We start from the raw sequence: 23,543 nt of genomic DNA, 5'->3' as shown, positions 1-23,543 counted from the left end.
TTCACAGAATCATAGAATGGCTTGAGTTGGAAGGGACCTTGAAGATCATCTTGTTCCAAAGCCTCTGCCACAGGAAGGGACACTTCCCACTAGACCAGGTTGCTCAGAATTCCATCCCACCTGGCCTTAAACACCTGCAAACATCTGCAGCTTTTGTAAGCATCCTGTATGCGTGCCTCACCATCCTTACAATTACAAATTTTCTCCTAATATCGAATCAAGACCTACCCTACTTCAGTTTGAAGCCACTCCTCCTTGTACTGTCACTACCTGCTCTTGTAACAGCTCCACAGCCTTCCTGTGATGGGCCCCAGAGCTGAATGCAGAGCTGCAGGTGGGGTCTCACCAGAGCAGGGCAGAATCCCCTCCCTCACCTGCTGCCCCTGGATGATGCCAGGACAGGGAGGTTTCTGGGCTGGGAGTGCTCATGGCTGGCTTCTGTCCAGCCTCTCACCCACAGCACCCCAAATCCTTCTCAGGGCTGCTCTGGATCTGTTCATCCCCAGCCTGTGCTGGCACTGGGAGCTGTCCTGACCCAGGTGCAGCACCAGCTCTTGGTCTTGTTACAGCTCATGAAATTCCCATGGGCCACTTCTGGAGCTTGTCCAGGTCTCTCTGGATGACATCCTGTCCCTCAGGTGTGTCAACTGCACCACCCAGCTTGGTGTCATGAGCAAAGCTGCTAAGATAGCAGCAGATATATCCCCAGTTATCAGCTTAAAAGTGTCATAATTATCCATGGCACATAAGTACCATTGGCAGTAACTGCTTCCAGACAGCTGACAAGCAATGACAAACATTTGGTTTTCAGTTACATCAGAGAATTATGATCAGGGGATCACTGCACCAAGGGTTGATTCAATAAGCACACCCCTGGCATTAATGACCCAGTGATTATATAGGAAAGCACAGGCAAACAAATTTCCAGTTTTCAGATATTTATTTTGGTTGTAAACCAAATCTCTAATCAAGGCTGTGAAACACAAACTAGATTTTTCTAATGGCTTTCTGGGCAGCAGCTGATAACATCACTGTTTCTATAACTGTCTAGAGTGTGGCTTCCAGTGTTGTCATTCCTCACAGATGCTCAGATGTGGTTCTCACAGCTACAGATTCTGCAAAAATGCTATGAAACAAATGGCATTTTTTCATACGTATTTCTGCTAGGACCCATCATTTCAGCTTGCTTAGCAAACAGTCTAGGGAATTGACCTTTGTGAATGCTTTGGATGCCTTTAATAACATTCCAGAAGTGACAAAAACTGCTGTTATTGCAGCTATAATTTCTGTGGTGGTTTATCTTTGTTTCTTGTATGAATGCATTTTCTGTACTGTAGAACATGGCTGGTTGTTAAATGATTTTACAGTTGTCATAGATTTTTGATGGTATATGGAACAATATGGAAACTATAAAAGCATAAGAAAATAATGTATTGTTTTATAATGAAATATCAAACAGGGCCAGCAAAAGGAATGCAAAGTTTATCCCCCTAGAATCTGCCACACATTAAAGCTTTCACTATAGTTTAGTAACAGAATCCAATGCCCCTTTCACACAGTCATGAGGACAACCCAGAACAGTAATGAATGGACTTGTACTGGCTAGTGAAAATGAGAGGCATTTTCAGAATGAGGGTGGGAGAGTGCTGATATAAAGGAGTCACATTGAATACCTTTTATCAAGTTTGTATTGTTATTTGATTGGATATGGTGACTGCAATGTGGGAATGGGGAAAGAAAGTGGAAATGGACATTTACTTAATTCCTTTTCAGGGATAAGACAACAAAAATTTGCTTCAACTATGAGCTACCTCATTGAACAAGATTTATGTCAAAGTCTGGATCAAATAGCTAGATCTGTTTGTATTTTCCCTCCCTTCTCCTGCTGTCTTAATACACAGACCATGTACCCTGTTTCTTTACAAACCAGATGACTTCACACTCTCTCAGTCTGCTGAAAGGAATGTATGAAGAATATGTAAGAGTATGAAGTCTGCACAAAAAAAGTCACAATCTGCTAATATTTTAAAACAGTGAATAGTATGTAGTTATTTTTCAGTTACTACAGAAAAAAAAATCCAAAAATATTTAACTTATTTTGTAATTTGAAACCTTAAGTAAGTGAATACCTTATATATCCACATGCTCATGGGACTAGAAGAACCATTGTGAAGAAAAAGTAATCATGTTTCTGCTACTTTATATGGCTGTTGGCAAAATTTCTTGTATGGTACTTATATAGTGAGTAAAAGGTGGATCTTGTCCTGGACAATTAGTAATAAAATAAAGAAGGTGGGAAAAGGGTGCTAAAACAGAGTAGAGTAACTAGCCATGAGCTAGTTAGTTGCAAAAGCAGATACGTTTCAGATAAAGTCATAAGATTTGTGAAGATGAAACAATACAGAAGAATCAGTTTAGAAGAAATGAAAGGCTAGAAGAAGAACAAAATATACTTACTTTTGCTTTTTGGATATTTTTTGTTTTGATTTCCTCTAGTTGCTTTCTTTCCTTTGGAGGCTTATAGATGCTTGGAGGAACCTACATTAAAAGACAAAATTCTCTAGAATTTGGGATATAAGACATTCCAAGTGACACATTCTTGCAGGCAAAAAAAAAAAAAGCTCATTCACTTTTACCATAGAACAGCAGCAGTTATTCTCTTAAAATATTGATTCTTTTCTGTTAGTGCCACTCTAGAAGACAAGGACAGATTCCAATTTGTTGGAACTGCCCAGCTTTTCAGTTCTGTTCAATATAACATAACCCCTGGTCAAAAAAAACAGAAAGAAAGAAATATTTGGAACTAGTACAAGAGAGGCTAAAGCAGCAATACATCCTATAGGCCCTATCAAAAGGAGAAAAATGTTTCCAGAATGGGAACAGTTCTGTTTGGCCTTTCACAAACTTCATTTTCACAGCAACAACAGCCAAATAGGGCAGCTGAATAAAGTTAAGCTGTGGCACTGTGGGTGGTAGTAGGAACAAGTTACAAACTCCAGAGAAGTTCAGGGAAGAGAAATCTTTGGAAGTTTAATAAATACCTAGGAACTTAATTGTAACTGAGGAGGTCTTTGAGCTGAAATAGTGGGATCTTGAAAAGGATGCAGGAGAAAAACAGCAGATGTCCCATCCCTCTGGTCTTCCAGCCTTCAGTGTTTAAGGGCTGCTGGAAAAATAGACTGGGCAAAATGGGCCTTTGCTCTGGTTTACCATGGTCTGGTTTACAATGTCCTTGTAAGGGAAAACCATTGGAGGTGTGGATTAAATGTTTGGGAGGTAAAGGACTCAGGGGGTCCTTCTAGCATTAGTCAAAGATCTGGAAAAGCAATCACATGTCAGTTAAAATGACCAGGACATAACTGGCTGTCAATTGGATCAGCAGGGCACTAGGGCACTTCAGGCTGATTTCTGTATTTGCTTGAGCAGTGAATTTATCCCAGAGTAAACCCTCAGACTGGATGTCTCCTTCCTATGTGGATGAAATAGTCTGACAGTTTACTGGACATCTGCCTAAATATTTATCTTGCTAAAAATGTGCTAGATTAATTTGAAGTTACAGAATTAATGGGGAAAACATACCTTCTGTCTTGCATTGGAGGTCAGTTCAGGGAACATGGGAATCCCATCTAGCTTTATTTGACTATATAATGAACTACACTTTCAAAAATTCCTCAATCTAATGAACTTTACACTGCCTTTGCTATGTGACTTCTTTATCGGTAAAACAAATGCACAAACAGAAGAAGTTAGCAATTAAATACATTGGTGAGACTGTTCAAGTATTTTTGTGAGCTTTTAAAGTGAAGTAGCAATGAAAGTATTTCCCAGAAATATCTAAGAATTTCTATTACACTTTTATGGATGGCAAAATGAAAGCCCAGAGGATTTGCAAAGGGTTCCACAGGCAGTGAGTATCAGTTTATTTCACTCTTCTTCCTACTCATGGCTTTACCTGCAAACTGCACTCATCTGCTGGAGTAAGCTGAAAATCTCTCCTCAGAAACTGCTATGCTTATTCCAAGTAGTTGAAGGAGGAGCCTTTTCGATCAGCTCTTTAAAAAACATTCTTTGCCTTGTGATTCAGCCCATGGGGATGAGTACCAAGCAGATAGACAATACAGCAATTACCCAATTGTTGGAAGAGGATAAAAAGCCACTATAAATAAATTGTAAATTACAGCAACAGCGATCGAAAAAGGCCAAACTCTACCTACTTAATCCAAATGTGAAAAGGGGGTTGGGAATAAGAGACACCAACTTTACTTTCCCTCCCCAGCAGTGGTCAGCCTCACAAAGCCTGTGTGACATCCCTTAACCAAAAGGTTATTTAGGGAGCAGGTACCACAAGAAGTTTAAGGAAGAAAAGAAATAGTAATCACTTTGAACTTTAAAAAAAATAGAAGAGTGATAAGTACCAAAGTGACTGCCATAAGATGGACAAGGGAAAGCTAATGCAATGCTACTGTATTATGGGTTCCTATTTTTATAGATAAGATTACTAATATAGGGTCTGTATATTTGCAAACAATATTCTCTATACTGGCTAAATGATTTCACCTATTTAATTACTTTAAACAATCAGCAACTTCACTCATGAAGCACAACTGAAATAATAGAAAACATATTTAAAAACACATTAAATTTGGCTGAGTGGTATTACAGTAACATCCCAGTGCAGCCTCTTTTTTTTTAATATATGACTGGTTTACAGAAAATTTAAGAATAAAATAATTACATAATCTTATTATTTTAGTATAGTGCCGACATTAAAATAATAGATTTTGTTACTCTAGGCCAAGATAGCCAAGGAAGTTGAATGTGTCTAAATAATTTTGCATGTTTTCAGGTTTATGCACTTTTCTCCATTTGTTTCCTTTGCAAACCTCAAGATAAAATCACTCATTTTTCCTAGTAGAAGTGCATTTATGAATGTGTGCATGCATATGGGCATACTTGTGTCTATGTACATGTGTGTTGCAGTTATGTCAATATGGACATGGCTGGAATCATCACCAATCCTTGAGTAGCAAACTCTACATGCCTTCTTTCACAGACCTCTCTATGCAACTCTGACTCCTTCTCTTTCACGCAGCTTTACACACTACTGCTTCCTTGTCTGACAGGCAGCTCCACACAGCTCTGCCTCCTTTCATTCTGCATGACAGGCTAATCCCAAACTGTCCCTCTCCCAGCTGCCTAACCCTGACTGTCCCTCACAAAACATCTTTTTACCTTATCTGTCCCTTACCTGCTCCCAGCTCAGCCAGCAGACTCTCAAGCTCCAACTCAAATTACAAGTGCTTGTAACTGGCAGTCAGCTAACCTACTCTTTTATATCCCCCAAACTGATTGGGTGGACACAGATGATTCCACTCCTTGGGAATCAATACAGCTGCAAGTCATTGGGAAAGATTCCCTCCTGCACTATCCTTTCAGCCTAGCTCTCCACACGTGTGCCAAGGCCAGTAGAGACATTAATTTATAATCTTTAGACCAATAATATTCGGAGTCAATTGTTTTATTATTAAATCTCAAACATTAAAATATTTTTCTTTTTTACTTAGTGACCCCCATTTTTGATGAACATTTATGATAGTGAATGATTATCCTAAACTTCTAGGCTTACATTACTCCAAGGCCAGTTACTTTCAAGGCCAGTGGGGAATCCCATCTCATTATAGGTCACTAAGACAAGTGCCCTGACTTCTGCAATAACCAGCCCAGCCCTCCCTGGGGAGTGTGTGCTCAGCACAAAGGATGGCAGAGCCATCCCAGCTCCTGACCCAATCTATGGGACACATCTCATCTTACTTGGAAAGAAATGCCTAGAATAAAATAATGCTAGAAGGCAGTACCTAAAATAATAATGCTGTTAATCAGAATGACCTAATTGCACCACAGGGATGCAATAAGATATTGCTCAAATTCCAGGTGCCTGCATACAGCTCTGTACAGCTGTTCCAATGTGGAGCAGGAGCTGTGGGTAGTGACTACAACAGTCCCTGCTGATAAACCACGTGACAAGTTCTTTGACTTGCGTGAGAACCATGAGTAAAAAATGGGTTTCTCATAAAATGAACACTTTTGTGAGAAAATGGATGAGAACATTTCTGCAGCAGATTATGGGATATAAATGTGCAAGAGCTTTATTTCTTTGTGTTCCTCTGAATTATGGACAGCCCTCCACTGTACAGGAGCCACACTTATGGCTGGCTCTCACCTTACTGACCCTTTCCTGCCATGTGAGCTGTGTTTTCAGTCTCCGTTCATTTTAGGAAGTAAATTGGTCATACTGGTAACAATGTGGCAAAGTAAAGTGAATCTTAATTTGCTGAGAGAGGTACAGAAATAAGAAGAAGACTAGTCACTACTGCACTAATGGCTAGATTCACACAAGCTTTAAATTTGCAAACCTGGCCAGAATGTAACCAAATTTAGTATAATCCAAATAACACAAACGAACTTCACTAAATGCATCTGCATTAAAGCAAATTTATTCTAAGAGGGGCTGCGCAGCATAAAGTTCTAAAATGACAGCAACATGACTCATTCCAATACTGATTAAGTAGTTATTAAATGCAGTTTTTCAGAGCCTGGTATTAAGCTGTTTCAATGTAAAATCCCATTAACTGTATAACACACTACCATTAAATTGCTCTGCCATCCTAAGATGTAAATGGTTTCTAAGAGCATTCAACACATGTATTATTTAAAACCTGAAGTGCTAATACAAGGTGGCAGATAGTGCCCAAATCTATGACTTCTAAGCTCACTTCTCACTGCATTTAAATACAGATGATTTTGCAGTATTTATTAATTTAGTCATAGTAGTTTGATCCCAAATCCTGTTTGCTTTACCCCAGTGAGATAACATCAGCTGTGGGTCTCTGATTTGTACCATGTAACTAAATCACAATCTGAGACAATAAGTAAAGTAACTTAGCATTTCAAAGACAAATCTACTCTCGTTTTTACATGAGCAATGAATTTAAACTGAAAGCCTTAATTTTAGAGATTCAGCATTAAGACAAATAAAAATAAAATTCCACCTTCAAGGAGGAGCTGCATGCCTAGAGTCCATCTCATTTCCAGGGAGACTGCTTCTCCATTTATTTTAATGAGAATTCATTTACAAAAATATCTAAATTTATGAAACATTTTCATTTGATTGTTCTTTTCTTACCTCCTTCAGTGCATTATCCAAAGAAAATAACTTATAAAGCCAAGGGCACCCAGAAACACTTATATCAATGCTGTCAAAATTTATAGCCATTTTGTAGTTCTACTTCTAAAAGTCAGAAAATTACTTTCAGGAATGAAGCTTTTCTGTTTTCTCTGGTTGGCTTATAAATCACTTACAGAACACTCACCAAAATGAAAGTAATTAGTTTGTTGTTGTGTCTTTAAGAAATCTGACCTTTAATAACATAGATGATTGCCAAAGTCGTTTTCAATCTGTCAAAGGCTGTAAATTTTCTGTAATTGCTTTAAAGATATTATTAACTCCTCTACCAAGATTTTGTACACAAGCATACATGAAATTTAGTGTCTTTCAAAAAATAAACCAACTTACAGGTTGTCTTTTTGGCAGTACTGGCAGAGGTGCTGGTGAAGGTGGAGGAATGGCACGTGGCTTGGGTACAGTCAAATTAAATTCCTTTGGCTGAGTGACTCTCAAAGTCTTGACGGTGGTGGTACGATTACTTAATTTATCTGTGAGCTTTTCAATCAGTTTCTGCACTTTTGGCTGCCACCTTCAAATAAACCCAGATTTTTCAATTTAGTTTTGTTTTTCATACAAACTTACGAACAATATATGAGGTTGGCATTGGTGCAAATTCTGTAATGCTTTCTGCCATTCAATTTTAATAAAACTGACCTATGAGTCTGTACTCAGGATTTAGCTACACTGTGTTATTTCACCTCTTGATAGAAACTATTTACCCAGATTAGTAGTGGTGAAATAGCCACAGTTTTTACGGAATAAGCAATTATCTGGCCAGTTGGTTTTGTGGCAGCACCAGATTAGGAGTCAGAAAAGCAGCTGTCATAGGCTAATTACACACTTAACATACTTAGATGAAGAGACTATGAACAGTGGTCTGTGTTGCCACATTTACCAACAGAGGACATGCAGATTAACCTTAAAGCACAGGCAGTTCTAATAGAAAAAATAGAAAGATCCAAGGAATTTGGTGAATTATCCAGCAAACACTCAGTGAGCTGTGGGGGCAGCCAAGAAGATTTCAATTTTTATGGCTTTGGGCTTGTATCAAGGTTCAGACTTCTAAGGATTGACAGAGAGATGCAGATTAAAGGTAAAACACAAACAGGGTATCACAATCTAATTACAGTGAGAGCTTCATGCCGGTTATTCTTCCTCCTTATATGTTATATCCTTATATATTACACATGCAATGGAGCTTTCTCAAAACTCAAAAAGCAGATGACAGTGTAAACTTACAGTAAGTTGTTTATATAACTGTTACCTTAGGTAGTACTGTCATTACAGGATGAGGCTTGCAAGTAACTTATGCAAGTAATGAAGCTCCACTAAAATAAATAAGACTCTTTATAGTAACCTCACTGATACTAAAAGGAGGAACACAAAGACACATTTAAAATAATTTCAGCTACTGAGCTGACTAAATTAATCACTGCATCCTCAGACCCCTGAAGGATGTTTCAAACCCAGTAACTAAATCAGGTCTTTAACATTCTTGTATAACTTACATTTGCCACTTGCAGGCAAAATGTGGGTTCATTACACTGAGTGTAGCTGACTGTGAAGGACAGCTCCAATAAACTTGGTGCTAATGAAAAAAGCAGTGGCCTAAACTTCAGCCTTCATGAATGTGTATGTACAAGAACTGTGTGGATATGGATGCATATCTCCATACCCCTCTATCTGTATTTTTATACCATTCTAAGCATTTGTTATAACTAGAATCACTACAATGGAATATTTTGAGTCAAATTCTGACTTCAGCTATATCCCTGTGGCCCCCGTAGAACTCAGTGGAATTCAGAGTAGTGCAAGCCAAATCTAGGTTATATATTTGCTGAAGTGTTAATAAACTACACAGTGTGAAAGGATTAATTCTAGGGACTTGGATATGGCAGAACCAGATGCAAAACTCCTTTTCAGCATATATTCTTTCTAGCATGCTTTTTTCTAGCATTGTTTACCATCATCTGGGTTAATCTATACTGCATTGAGAAGGATGTGTGACTGCAGCCACATTGGTGTAATTTATCTGTTCTGGGTAAAAATGAGAGTAAAAAGTGACCCAGTAAGATGCAGAACTACTATTTCTCCACATGAAAATGTTTGGCAAAGGGTACAATTGCTGCTATATCACCACCTAACCAATGAATGGATGCACCTCAGAGCATTTAAGTTGTTAAATGGTGCTGCAACTGTGTAAATAAATAATAACTTTTAAAATCTTGCTTATATGCTTGTCTGATTTGCTCAGAAGGGATTTTAAGACCTTCAGAATAAACAAGTCTATGCATAAAGCCAAAATCAGAGAAGTCAAACATTTTTTCAAATACTTAATGTCATACAGATGTTGAAGTGACTGATGAGGCATGACTGAGATAATTTGAGCCTTCTATTTCAGTTCTTTTCAGAGTACTATGTTTTAACTATTCAGGGGCATCAGGGAGCAAATGTACAACAGTTGTTAAAAGACTTATCTGAGAGAGAACCTTGCCTCTGGGTAAGTAAAAGGGATTGCTAAAGTCTTGTGTAGACAAGAAGGGTTCTGAGTCACTTCAATAGGAGAAACACTTCAACAGAAATGTGAGCTTTGAGAGGAAGCTTTCCCCAGCTTTTAAACTTTGAGGTGGCCAGAGGCTACTTAAGTACTACTTACCTTAGCAGTGGATCAATCCAGTTCTCTTTTACATACACTGAATCATAGAAGTGACTCCATTCATCTTTTATCCATGTGTTCAGATACAAGTCATTGAAGAAGAATCTAAGAAACTAATAAGTGGTGTCTTTTAAATATGAATGTTGGAGACATAGTGTATATGATTACAAAAAGATAGTTGCTTTTACTATAAACATCACTGAGGAACTTGCTTGTATTTTACCTTGTAATTACAAACATGCCTGGTATTTTTAGGTTCTTATTAGCTGATGGACAGTCCCATGTCCTTTAGCTGTATTTTTTGAAACACTCATAGATATTAAAAATTTTTCTGTGTCAAAACAAAAAAATAAACTAGAGGTACAACATAAAGATGTGTTGATTTATCTTTAATGTGCTTCAAACAAAGATTTTATTCAAAATTAATTACAACTGGAATACAGTGATTTTAGTATAATTTTACACTAGAGTTTCAGAGTCTAATATACCCAAGGTGGACTTCTGATTATCCATAATTGGAAGACCCGTGAAGCCCTGAAATATGTCAGGCCTGGCACTGCACCTGAATGACTTAAATTCTTTTCGGCTCCCTGGGAACTGGTCAGAGAGAATTGCTGAAAACAGTACTATATGATATACAATGTGCCTTTTTCTTTTAGGAAAATATAATTAATTGGCATATTCCCATTAAAAGAAAATACTGAAATTTGGCACACATATAGATTGTACGGGTCTACATGCTGGAGAAATAACAATTAACATTTGAACTTTTGTTTGCCACTCCAGTTCACCAGAAGGTCAAAAGCCTTTCTTTAAATCTTGAAGTATTCAAATGGCCTTTTGAAACACTTGAAAAATGGCACTCAGATTCAGCCAGTACCAGTTACAGCAATATAAATTCCAAACTTGAACCTTAGCTCTTCTATTAAAATTCTTGGAAATGAAAGTACAAGCATGACGCTGAAATAATCACAGTAAAAGCAAAAAGGTCCACTAAATAATTTTGACAGTATGAGACATACTGGGAAGCAGTCACTTCAAGAAGCTTCAAATGGAGACTTGCAGAGCTTATTAGATTAGACTTGGCATCAGCCCCATCTTAAGTTGTTTTATACAGAGCCATAGAATTCTTTGTATTGAGTTTTTAGTTCTGCAGATCTACTGAGGAGCTTCTTGATTCAAATATGGTGCCAGACCCAAGGTGCCTCAGAATTTTGTGAATAATTCAGCGACAAACAATTCAGATTTGACTCAATGTTTTAGGTTGCAATGCAAGATGTAACCAGCAGTATGTATTCTATCATAATCTGTTGAAACCAGGTGGAGCAGTGTTCCTTACCTGTTCCATGACCCAGCCCTCAGAACTCCTGGGGGAATATCCTCTGTTAATGGGTCAGCTGTTAAAACCAGGTGGGGCAGTTTTCTTTGTCTCTTACACATCCTATCCTTTGTCCAGAGAGATATCTTGTGTTAATGGGCCATTGAGTCTCACTGCATGGCTGATAAAATTACATCATCCCATTGGGAGATGCTCCACCCAGGGGGAAGAGCCAAGCATTTCCTATCTAGGTAAGATAAAATCTGAGATTTGGAACATCAGAGCAGCCTTTTTTCACTGGATTCCAGAGGAAAACCAGACCCTTGTACATCATCACTGGACCTTTAGAGGGAAACTGCACCTTTCTACAGGAGCACTGCTCCAACTGAACCACATCTGTCACTGCAGGACTGCAGCCACCATTTAATGGGACTGCTACCAACACCCTGACTGATGGGGCGTCAAGTTGTATTCTGACTCTGTCAGTGCTTTGTTTCTTGTATTGCTGTATGTTTATTTTAATTTTCCTAGTAAAGAACTATTCCTATTCCAATACCTTTGCCTGGGAGCTCCTTAATTTCAAAATTATAATAACTTGGAGGGAGGGGTTTTACATTTTCCATCTCAAAAGAGGCTCCTGCCTTTCTTATCAGACACCTGTCTTTCAAACCAAGAGACTCAAGGTCTCTTGCTGCAGATGTTCAACAGATCTAGAAAACCTGCTACTTGAAATCCATAGCCTTAATGTGACAATTTCCAAGGAATTAATCTTTAAATTTAGCTATATTTTAATCTGTTGTGCTTTTGGTAGTCAAAAGACTGATCTGCATTGCAATACTAAATAAGTATTACCCCCTTGGATTTCCATTCTTGTCTAGAAACTACTGCTGCAGAGAATGGTTAACTGTGCAGTCAGATATCAACACTGTGATGTATATTTTTGTAGCGTTTTAGTCACTGTCCCCAAAGAAATTTCACAATATGCACATACCAGATATGCACAATATGCATCATACTAGAGAATTCTTGGAACACAGCCCTGGAATGGTCATCCAGGCCATGCAGGGATTGCAAATAGCAATGTAGGACGACTGGACATCGTTTCTGACCAAAGTGTGCCTGAGCCAAAGTCCACAATCTTAGTTTTGATAATCCCTATCACAGACAGTGATAAGACAACAGAAACTTTTGTGTTTTGTGAACTGAATTGCTAGGAAAAATCTCTAATGTTTTTGTTTTGTCTTTGGCCAAGTGAGAATCCAATATCAGCAGTCATTGCTTTACAGCAGTAGAATGGGGCTTCTCTCAGATTTCTGTTTGGATGTTATCAGGCTCTGTCTCTCTAGCAAAGTCACTGGTAGTCATTTTGGTAACAGCATCATTCTGCTTACTTCTCTGTCTTGAACATTCCAAAACTTTCACTACTCAGACAGCATGAAAATGAAGATCCATTTCCCTTCTGGAAGTGATGGAATTACACCAGCAATGAATTATATCTGTGTTTGTATTTTAATGTACAGTTTGGTTGTAGTAACAGAAGTGTGTGTAATTAAAGACTGTTTTGTAATGCATTCTTACAGGTCGGCTGAATTACCTTACTTTTGAGAATTTGAACTTAATATTCTTAACACACTTTTGCACAATGGGATCACACAGATTTCTAGAAAACAAATTAAAAAAGGGAAATTTCCTCATGTGGTATTATCATCACATCCATGTAGGCATTTGCAGAGCTGAAATGCTTACATTCACAATATATTCCTTTGACTCTTAAGGAAGTAACTGCAGGAAACAGCATGTTCTGCTTCTCCATACAGATCAGCCACTGCCTGCAAACATGAAAGACACAACTTGGACTGGTTTTACCCACCATCCACCATGAGGCTGATCATGTCCTGCTATTCCTACCTCATCTTAAATTCTATTACAATGCCCAGTTCTTATATAGTGATATTCCTTTGATGATCTCAGAAGTTCTTTAGAACTGCTTTTAGAAGCAATCAGAACATGAAACAGAAAAACCAGGTTCTTAACTGCTAGAAAGAAAACACTATGTATTTTGTATTTTTTACAAGACAATTCAGAAATTTCAAAGCTTTTTATTTCAATAGTGTATTTTCTCTAACACACAGACCCTTAAATTTTAAAATAAATATAGAAGAATAGCATGTAGAATAATAGAATACAAAAATAGATTTGAGCCAGCAATGCATAGCTAATTTCTTAAAAGGATAATAACACTAAAGTTGCAAGAATAGGTTTTATCCTATGGTTCTGTAATTATATCACCATAATTTTGTTTTGCATGTATTCTTAATATTACAGAATGAGTGCTTGTGATTTTCTGTTCAAGCAAATGAACAGGTGCAAGTGAGATAGCATTGTTATTCTGCCTAAATGAAAATATTTGAACATTCATCAAATATAGGGAGACACTGCGACTTTGAATTGAATGGATTCCATCATACAGGTCTTTAAGAGAAAGGTCTTACATCTCCCACAGGTTGACATCATTCACCTGAAGACTTCATTTGAGAGAGGTTTATCTGCACGATGAAGAAAATTCCACTCAACTTGTGATGTGCTATATTTAATTTTTAATTAAAGTAAATCTGTCCTATGTAAATATATGTGAATATTTTTTCAGTGTCTTAACTCAACTCAGACACAACAGTCATCAGGCAAAATCTAGAGATCAGCATCCTGAAGGAGGATTCCAAATTCCTGATAACTTTCATTGCTAAGGCTACAGATCTGCCTTCTGCTCTTTTCTCTCTGTTGCTGGGGGGACAAAATGCTGCTTCTAAATCCTCTGCTGCAGGTGCATTAATTTAATCTAGCATCACTTTGGAGACAAAGAAAGTGTTCTAATGCAAGAGAAGAAAAACTAAGTACCATGGTGATGAGGATCTGGTAAGATCTCATAGTTAGATGAGTATCTTATCTAACTTCAAGCAAGGCTTAAAGTCACTGCAATGATAGCAGGTGCACAACATTGGAATATGCAGCACTACCCTATCAGAAAAGAGTTATTCCAGACAAGGAAGGAGACATTATCTAAAGCAGAACATCAGGGCACTGAGGCTTAAGCCGTATAAAGCTAGATGAATGGAATCAACAGGAGATAATTGGCATGATGTGGGAAAATTATGTTGCTAGCTGAATGAGTTCAAGATGCATCCAATCCGGTAGCTCGTGTCTAAGATGTTTACCAAAGAAGGGGCTGGGAGAGCATTTTAGACAGAGTGATTTGTCTGTCTACCAGATTATGATAACTCTTCCAGCCACTCCTCTATTCTTTCATACTGTTAATGAAATATATAATTTTTGTCTCTGAATGGAATTAATGATAAGCATTCCATAGTAAGTCCATTTAAAACCAGACAACTTAACCTACTCTGTCCCTACATACTGTAAAGCAACTCTAGTCATTAAAGAGACACTGGCATCCACATGAACATTCAAAGTAATCACTATAAGGATAAACCTTAGCCTTTTGAGTATTAATTATTAAAATTTGCCTATCATTTAAATTCCATCTTTGTTATTCAAACAGTGTGTTTGGACTATGCTTTGAAACATCTGGATAATCAAAGGTTACAGATGCTGTGTCACTAGTGATTTAATTTTTAGCCCATTTTCCTGACAAAACATGGCTTATGAGAAAACACTGCTGCTCAGGCTCCTCGGTACAACATAGCTTTTAAGATACTTAGCACTTTCATTTTGAAAAAGAAGCAGAAGATAATGATATTTCTAGAGTTATAATGAAAAATAGCAAGCAAATAGTGGAGCAAACCCCAGACTCATGACTCCAGAAAAGGACAGGGAAGCAGAATTTTGTTGTCCTACTTTTTATTTGGCAACAGTGGTTTGGTCAGTTGCATGTTGTGCTGGGGCAATTGGTACATGCATAGCACCAAGGCAGCCAGTGTTTTTTGGGAAGGAGAAAAACTGATGGAAGCACAATAGGCTTGATAATCAAAGTGGAAGTGGATTGTTCAGGGGAAAGAAGAACACTAAACATCAGAACTGCAAATTTCAATAGATTAATTGCATATGGATAAAACATCTATCTTAAGTCAAAGAAAATGTGAGCAGAGGCAAGAATGAGTGTGCAATTTAAAGGGACTGTTGTAAATGATGTAAACTGTAAATTATGTGATTATTTGACCTTCTCACATTATATAAAATACATTTTAAATTGATCTCTGACTGAACATAATAATCACCCTGCAAGTAAAGAAATTGAAGGGTTTTTTGATAACAAAATTCTAATTTAATTCTGAATTTTAACAGAAAATAACAGTAATTTCTCCATTTAATTTATTCTCAGAGTTGAGAAAAGTCATTTGATTAATCAAACACAACTAACAGATAATTATTCTAAGAAATATTTTGTACTTTGATTACCTGTTGCATTTTTGCAGTGTCCAAGGATTTCACAATTCTGCTGAAGTGCTGAAGACCAATCTCTTCTAGTTGAAAAGTAGCTAGATAACAGATAACTATCAAAAGATACATACATTTAAAATGCAGCAGGCAATTCTAATAAACCTGTATCCTATACTCAGCATACTCTGGGATTTAAACTGTTACCTTAAACAGTTTTGATAGTGAATTTTTCAACATACTCTGGTTTTCAGAGACGATAGCTCTTACTCTTCTGTTACAAATTTGTAGTTTATTATACATAACAACATTATAGATAACAACAAAAAATAAACATATAATTTAATATTTCTAGTATTTATTTTGCTTTTTTTTCCCAAGTGACCATACTGCCTAAAATGTTGTAACCTTTGTTTTTATTCTGAATTGGAATAAAATGAAGTTTTTAAATTATGACATTTCAAACCTGAATCTTGCACCCTCTATGGCAAGTATACATTTCAATGATCTTAGAGGTCTTTTCCAACGGAAATGATTTATGATTCTATTCTATGATACAAGAAGAGGCACAGTCAGTACTGTGAAATTTTAGTAGACCTGTAAAGTTCATGGGCTTCAGTATCAGCTTTCATTTGTCCCCACTCACTTTGATCAATCAGGCTTCAGTTACAATGCAGTGTTTTAGCTGCCACCAAATTGTAATGGTAAAATCAAGAAATTCTGACCAATGTGCTGCAGCCAACTCAGTGTATCTTTAGGCTTCAATCTCATGTGCTTTAGTACAGCAACGTATTTAATCAGTCTTAGCACAATATACATTTATCTCCTACAAGCTTTATTAAATTCAAATCTGCTCACACATAGCAACAGCCTTTATAAGCAGCTTTGATCATTTAAGTGTCAATGCAGCTTGGCAAAGGGAATCACAAGCAGCTTAAAAAAATGTAAGCCAATGACCTTAGACTCTCAACTTGTTGATAAAGGAAAATTTTCTGTTCCTATCCTCTGCCTATGATTAATGGAGGCTTTTGAGTGGACCGGTCCTGACAATCCAATTATAGCAACACTCAGCTTAAAGGTATAATTTATGTGCCCCAGACAATGAAAAACATGGCTCTGGAGAAATGGAGGCAATGAAGCATTACCATTTAGAATAAACTTGATACACTAATAATTTCATCCTTGACAGCTTAGGTTCCCCTTTATTTGTTGTTTGATTTAGATTTTTATACTTTTCCAGATTGTGACAGAAATGACCAGAATTGCATAAAACACAAAATGTAGATATATTCATATTAGATAAGTTTATTTGTATTTTTCAACCACTTTGACTTAAATTGACTTTTAAATATACCCACAAAGGTTCAGAACATATCTAACTTAGAGAACCAGTAAGAGGGGTATTTGTGATTCCAACTTATTTAGGGACTTAATAGATCCTTAATAACCTCAGCATGTATGTATTAAATAAATAGCAAAAAATATTTTTTAAATTAATTTTTCATGTACTTAATATCTGAAATAAGTTTGGGAGTAATAACTACCCTAATTAACTGGCTCACACTATCAGATATACTACAGTTGTATCAGAACTGATTCTAACCAAGTAACTAATAAAGTGAAAATAATTGACCTCCCTCCTGGAGACAAACAGAAGTTTACTTATGTCATTGTGATGGTCAGAATGAAGAAACCCATGCATGGATAGAGACAATTGTGTCTGCATGCTGAGATGTGCTGTGCTCCTCAGCACACAGAGCTTTGTTACACATTTTTGTATCTGAATGGCACAGGTACTGGATTGCATAGAAGAGAATAAAGGGAAACCACTGAAGAACATTCTTAAAGGGATGGTTAAACTTCCAAGATGCTTCTTACAGCCACTGATGCTATTTTCCAACTGCATCTTACCTCTCTTAGGTAAAATTCCAGTTAATACCTGTAAGATTTTAGACTAAATAACAATTTCAGGTTTTGGACTTCACATTCATTAGGATATTGGAAAAGGTCCTATTCTTCACACTGCACTAGACACAATGACAATGCTTCCAACCTAATATATACCAAGACCTACACTAGTAAAATTATATATTTTGAAATTTTGTGCTAAACACATTTGGTATTGTAAAGACAACTTACCTATATAGAGATTACGCTCAGAAATTGGGCAGTATCTCCCATCCTGAACATAAAAGGCATTGACAACCACATCCAATATGGATTTATATTCTGTGCATCCTGCTAGTGTATCCAATACAAATTTTTCTTCTGTCACATTAAGAGTCTATAGAGATAGAAATTTAATAATGATTAATATATGCTGGAAAGAAAATAGTTGTGTACCAAAAGTACAATCATTTTGAAGTAACCGGAAAACATGAACAATGAACAGCAGTGCCTTTGGTAGGGCTGCTGACCTTCTAATGCTATCAAATAGGGGCAGTCCTAGGAAACTAATGGCCCTTGTTAAGTAAAATGTAACTTTCTCCAATGTTAAGTGTTCATTTTACCTGCTGACATAAGCATTGAGTTAAAAGACCTTCATGTGTGAATGTCAGCAGTTGATGCAAAGAAAATCTGAAGTCTCTGAGCAATGAGCAATTATTAACTTAGTCAACAGTATGAGAAATTTTCAGTTAGATTTTGTTTTCCCTCAGGAAACCTCTTCTTTGTTGGTGAAGTCTGTGCTACTTAGGGAGACTAAACTGAGGGGAGAAGCCAGACAGAGATTATGGAAAAGACTCTTAACTGCTACCGAAACCCAACTTTGGAGAACATGACTAATTTAAGCTAAACCAGGGAGTGCCAGGATTCTTTTTAATGCAGACTGTTTCTTATCCAGCTAATGCTCCTGGTCACTTGCAATGTTCATGCAGTATCCCAAGAGAACAGGAAAGTAGGATGCTCACTGCCTTCTGGATCCTACCCCATAATCCCTTTAAAAAGTCTGAATGCCCCTCAACTTTACAGAGAGTTTCAATCACAATAAATAACCTATGCAATATCTGCTACTCCATGAGATAAACCTTTAAACACTGCAATAAAATCTGAGGCCCAGAACAGTTTGTTATTACATGAATTGAAAATGGCCAGCTGAACTATGACAAAATGACAAACAATAATGAACCTTCCATTTAAAGAGGTTAGACAAGAAGCCAAGAAAAAAGGCTAAATGCATCTTCTGAAAACGTGTAGTCCACGTTTGATGTATGATCTCTCCCAGAGCTCTGAGGTGTGGGAACAATTGAACAGCAATAATATATAAATGAGATGCTCACCTTGCCTGGTAGGCTGTCTGCTACCCTCTTGATTGCTTTATTTCCCTAATGTGAATAATTTCTAGTTTATGGGTATTATTAAAGGCTGCTGGATGGAACTCTGTGAGTTTTTTGGTGAGTGATGGCATACAGGGCTTTGAGATCAAGCAAATATACGGCAAAATTTTTAAATTACCATTCTAGTATTTAAATGTAAAAAATTATGCAGCATTCAAAGTGTATTTTCTCAGGTTGTCATTCAGAGCAAGCATAAATCTTTTCCACTACTCCTGCTCAAAACCCAGATTTAATTCCTTTTAATTTATGCATCATCATCAGGAAAAATGAGGAAAGCGACTGAAAAAATCTTAAAATATGCAAAAAAAAATTTTAAAATATAGAAAGTATGGACTCCATCTTGCAAAGCACTGAGGATTCTTATGAGGCACACAGTTCATTCCAAATATACCTTTTATGGATGAAGATTTATGTACGTTCTTTCACAAAACTACCAAAGAAAACCCATAAGCTCCCACTAAATAATGAAATATTACATGTACATGTGTGTATACACATACATACATACATGCATATATATATGTAATATCTTATATGAGATCGCTAAGAATTTACTACAAAAGGCAAAAACAAATCTAAATAACTGAATGGCAAAGTCAGAGAGGACATAGTTTCAGTGAAAGCAGGATTGTGACATTTTGAATCTGAAACAATTGCTCCCCTTGAGCAAATGGTGGTATTTATGAAGAAACTGTAGAAAATAGTAGCTCTCTTAATAAACAAAGTCTATCAAAAACTGGCCAAGCCTGTTGGAAACAAGCCCAACAGAAACTCTCTCAACTATCTCTGCTAGAAAGCTAAAATTTCAGTTGTTTTCAAGATCTTTATTAGATTAGAATCTTTGCATTCATGTTCTGTGTAATTTGATATAAAGTGGCAAACCTGTGCTCTTCAAATGTACTTTGGAGAGGTGACCAACAGTAGACAAACAGGGCACCACTTGTGCCCAAATCATCTGTACAGTGGAGACTACAGCATAAAAATGCAATTACCTCTCTACATTTACTGTGCTTTTACTGCTCTGAGTTAACAACTCAGTCAGAAGTGTTACAATGAACACACAAGTTCTTACTCTTGCTTACACCTTGAGCAAGAATGTACATAACCCCTACATGGCCTTGAGACAAGCAACAGTGTGACAGGAAGTGCAGCCTGGGGACAGCTGTGGCCCACAACATCAGTACTGACTGGCAATTCTGGGGACCACAGGACAAAACGTCTTGTCATGAAACATAATCAGTTGAATCTGCTTTCAGCCACAGAAGGCACTAAATGTTCTGTTTCTACCTGTAAAAATGGAGAATAGTTGAGCAGCCTGCAGCTGTGTCACCTAAGGAAGTGATCTCATCACTACTCAGTCAACTGAACAAGACTGAGCAGGAGGAGTCCTTGGATAGGAGATCCCAGAGGTGAGCCAGCTGTTGGTTAAGCCCTGCACATAATCTAGTGAATCAAAACCCAAGCCAGTGCTTTAAACCAGTTAGGATAGAAAGTGCATTTTGTCCTCTACAAATTTCATTAAGGATATTTACAGTTTATCTATATATCTGAAATCATAATGGCTTGGGAAAGTAATGTGTTGGGTAGGTGTAATTTCTTGCACTAATTCCTAAATGTATTCTTTCTGTGGGGCTTTGTGCTGTGCTTTATGTCAGTGGGATGTATTTCAGAGTGGGTCAAGTGATCCTGAAATGGTACAGTATTACAGATTGTATGTTTATAGCACCTTTTGTATGAGGTTTTCAAAACACTTCAGTAGCATTAATTGTATTTAATGAGATTGCTTTTGGCTAATATCATTTTGTACATGCAGGAACTATGGCATGGAGCAGGTAAGAGATTTGCTGTAGGCAACACACTAAGTCATTGATGCCAACAAGAATTAATGAATGCTAATTTATGAGCATTTATTCTGTCCATCAGAGCATCTTTTTACCTTTTTAAGTACACTTTAATCACATATTTCTCTGAAACAAGTAACAGTTAGCTAAGTTTGCAAGTATGTGCAAGCCCTTCAGCATAAGGAAGGCCAGATAATTTATGGGTGAAAGTAACACATGCAGTGATCATCTTCTGTTCACTGAATATAAAAAATATCAGAAGACAAAACAGATCTTGAGCAGATACAAATATCTGGCAGTATTCTCCCTATGGCATTCAATTATTTTTCTAAGTGTTTGAGTTTAAAAAAAACCAAAACTGATCCTGTCTGAATTTATCTAGAATGGTCCTGGGTAAAAATATGATTCTTGTCTAATTATGTGCTGATTGGTGTTACCTCCCCTTTTTGGGAAAATCCCAATACCTGTAGCCTGCTTCTATGGACATATTTGTCCCGCTCTCTGACACACGGCTGTAGCTGGGAATTGGTCAAGTTTCCTCAAAGAGAGAAGAAACTGGGTAAGAAGGGCTTTGAACACAAACTTCAGCATGGGTTAGAACAAGAAATAGCATGAATTAAATGGAGAAATATCTGCAAAAGAAAAGCTTTGCCACCGTGGGTGTGTCATAATAAGGCTGGTTAGAGTGAGACCTGTTTGGAGTGGCCAGAGAGATCAGAAAAGGAGAGAAATAAAAGCTCTTCTCTCTGGAGAGAAAAAAGGAGAGAAAGGTCAGCCATGCTGTGCTTGAGATTTCTCAGGCTAAGGATATAATTTAGGTGAAACAAACATTTTAGAAAGAAAAAAATATTTGATGAAAAGATAAAATAGCTTTCGCCTCCTGAGAGAACTGTGCAATAATATGTAGTGAACCTGTCTTCTAGGAAGAACATGCACCTTTTGCAGATACAATCTGATTAGTTTAGAGTGCTTCAGTTATCAGTGCCTGTCCTCTCCAAGGGTCTAATCAAAATGCTGTGAAAATGAAAGAAAATGTTCCTACTGACGTCACAGAACCCAGTCTTCTTTCTCTCTGAAGTCAGTGGGGAAAAAACCCTGGGATCTTCAGATATAAGTTGGAAAATATCCTGCTTCTATTATTCACAGTCTGTGTTGCAGTCACAAGTTAGTATTTTTCATCTTCAGCAGACAATGCTGATCAATGCTGTACTAAGAGGTACAGTGAGCATTATTTTCCCTTGTACTTAATATGAAATCCCAGAACATTGCAGAAAACTCAGATTCCATCTTTTCCTTAGAAAGATCCTAATCTGTATTTATGTCAGTAACTAAAAATACAAATTATACTTCTATAATTTAGTAGGATTTTTTTCACCAAATCTATCATTTTCGCATTACATTGTCTTCACATTTAAAACTAAATCTGTGACTTTTGACATTTGGGAATTTTACTCCCAATTGAGTAAAATCAGTTGAGTGGGCATGTGTGAGACACAGCTGAACCAGCACAAATGATTACTAGGAAGAGCTGTGCCAAATCACACCATGTTCTTGTGAAATGGGGAGCTCATAAACAGGCTTATCTTGCTATCAGCATGAGAGGGATAAAGGAGCAGAACAGTGAATTTGGTGTGGCAGTTCTGGTTTTACAGAAATAAGTTTTTCTCTAGCTGGGATGTATGTAGGAAGGTCAATATGATGAGTCTGATCCTGCAACTCTGATTGAAGCAGATAATTCCACTGAAAATAAAGTGAGTTATTTGCATAGAGAAAGGCAGAAACATTGCATGGTAACTTCTGTGTTAAAATCTGTCTCTTGTTATCATAGCCAAAGCTTGATTTTAACAGTCACAAGGAAGAACAATATCTGGGTTGCTTCAGTTAGGTACAAAATTTTATCTTTTTTCAAAATGAATAGATGCAGTCCATTTCTATAAAGGGTCTGATGAAGTGATATCCTTATGGACAATGTGCACTGGATGAAAGATCACCTTTGGATATAAATAATTTTTGATAGATTTAAGTGAAGAATGCTTAAAAAAAGGAAGGGGTGTGGAGAGTTTTGTGGAGGACTGGCTACCTGAGAAGGGACATGATGAGATTCCGCTAGCCAGGAAATAAGGCCTTAGGCAAGAACATTGTGCCTTTGAGCAAGGAGCAAGGCAATCACGGGGTGTCAGAATAAGAATTAGCTTTTGTCAAAACAAGAACTAACTGTTGTGGTGGAGCGACCACAGCCATCCAGAGTATGTAGCAATATGTGCAGGGATGACGTTTAGCAAGGCCAGAGCACAGAACCAATGATGAGCTTAGCTTTTGCAATATGTATGAGCCTTATTATCGTGTCTATATAACTGTAGCCTTCTGATCAATAAATTGAGACTTGCTGATCATCATCTGGTGTGCTTGTCTCCCGTCGTTCCCAACAAAGGGGGTTCAGTACACAAGATTAAAAATATTATCTGGACAACATCAGTCTGATAAAAGGAGTATTAAAAAGCGTTTAGGAAGATAAACAGGGAGAAGTAATCTGACCATTCAAATGAAGAACAACAGGAACAGATGTAAATTTGAACATGAATATATAATAATTTAAAGATCTGAGAGGGACTTAGGAATTATTTTAAGTTAATGTGTTATTCAAAATAATTCAAATTGATTTCCGTTTTAATAGCAACAAGGTCACAATATTGAAGCAAAAACATTTAACTGGACTTATTTGTTTTTAGGAGGTTTGAGGGAATAATATAATTCTTTGTGATTGAAGGTGAGGGTT

At 37.1% G+C, this 23,543-nt stretch overlaps 1 protein-coding gene across 7 annotated transcripts in view; it reads right to left on the bottom strand.

Moving 5' to 3' along the window:
• The window catches only part of CFAP99 (cilia and flagella associated protein 99), a 54,016-nt gene that overhangs the window by 21,990 nt on the left and 8,483 nt on the right, over positions 1–23,543 (bottom strand). For 2 of the 7 annotated variants that reach the window (XM_014895248.2, XM_088163035.1), the window contains exons 3-7: positions 17,731–17,875; positions 15,613–15,707; positions 9,882–9,994; positions 7,574–7,754; positions 2,458–2,538 (exon numbers count right to left, since the gene is read on the bottom strand). In XM_014895248.2, the coding sequence (XP_014750734.2) occupies positions 2,458–2,538; positions 7,574–7,754; positions 9,882–9,994; positions 15,613–15,707; positions 17,731–17,875 (615 nt within the window). The remainder of the gene's footprint in view (positions 1–2,457; positions 2,539–7,573; positions 7,755–9,881; positions 9,995–15,612; positions 15,708–17,730; positions 17,876–23,543) is intronic. The other 5 variants (XM_088163037.1, XM_088163039.1, XM_088163034.1 and 2 more) reach the window with 4 other exon arrangements.

The sequence above is a fragment of the Sturnus vulgaris genome, chromosome 4 (assembly GCF_052056855.1).
Source record: "Sturnus vulgaris isolate bStuVul1 chromosome 4, bStuVul1.hap1, whole genome shotgun sequence".
Lineage (NCBI taxonomy): Eukaryota > Metazoa > Chordata > Aves > Passeriformes > Sturnidae > Sturnus > Sturnus vulgaris.
The sequence above is the reverse complement of the archived record's forward strand: the minus strand, read 5'-3'. Positions and strand labels throughout refer to the sequence as shown.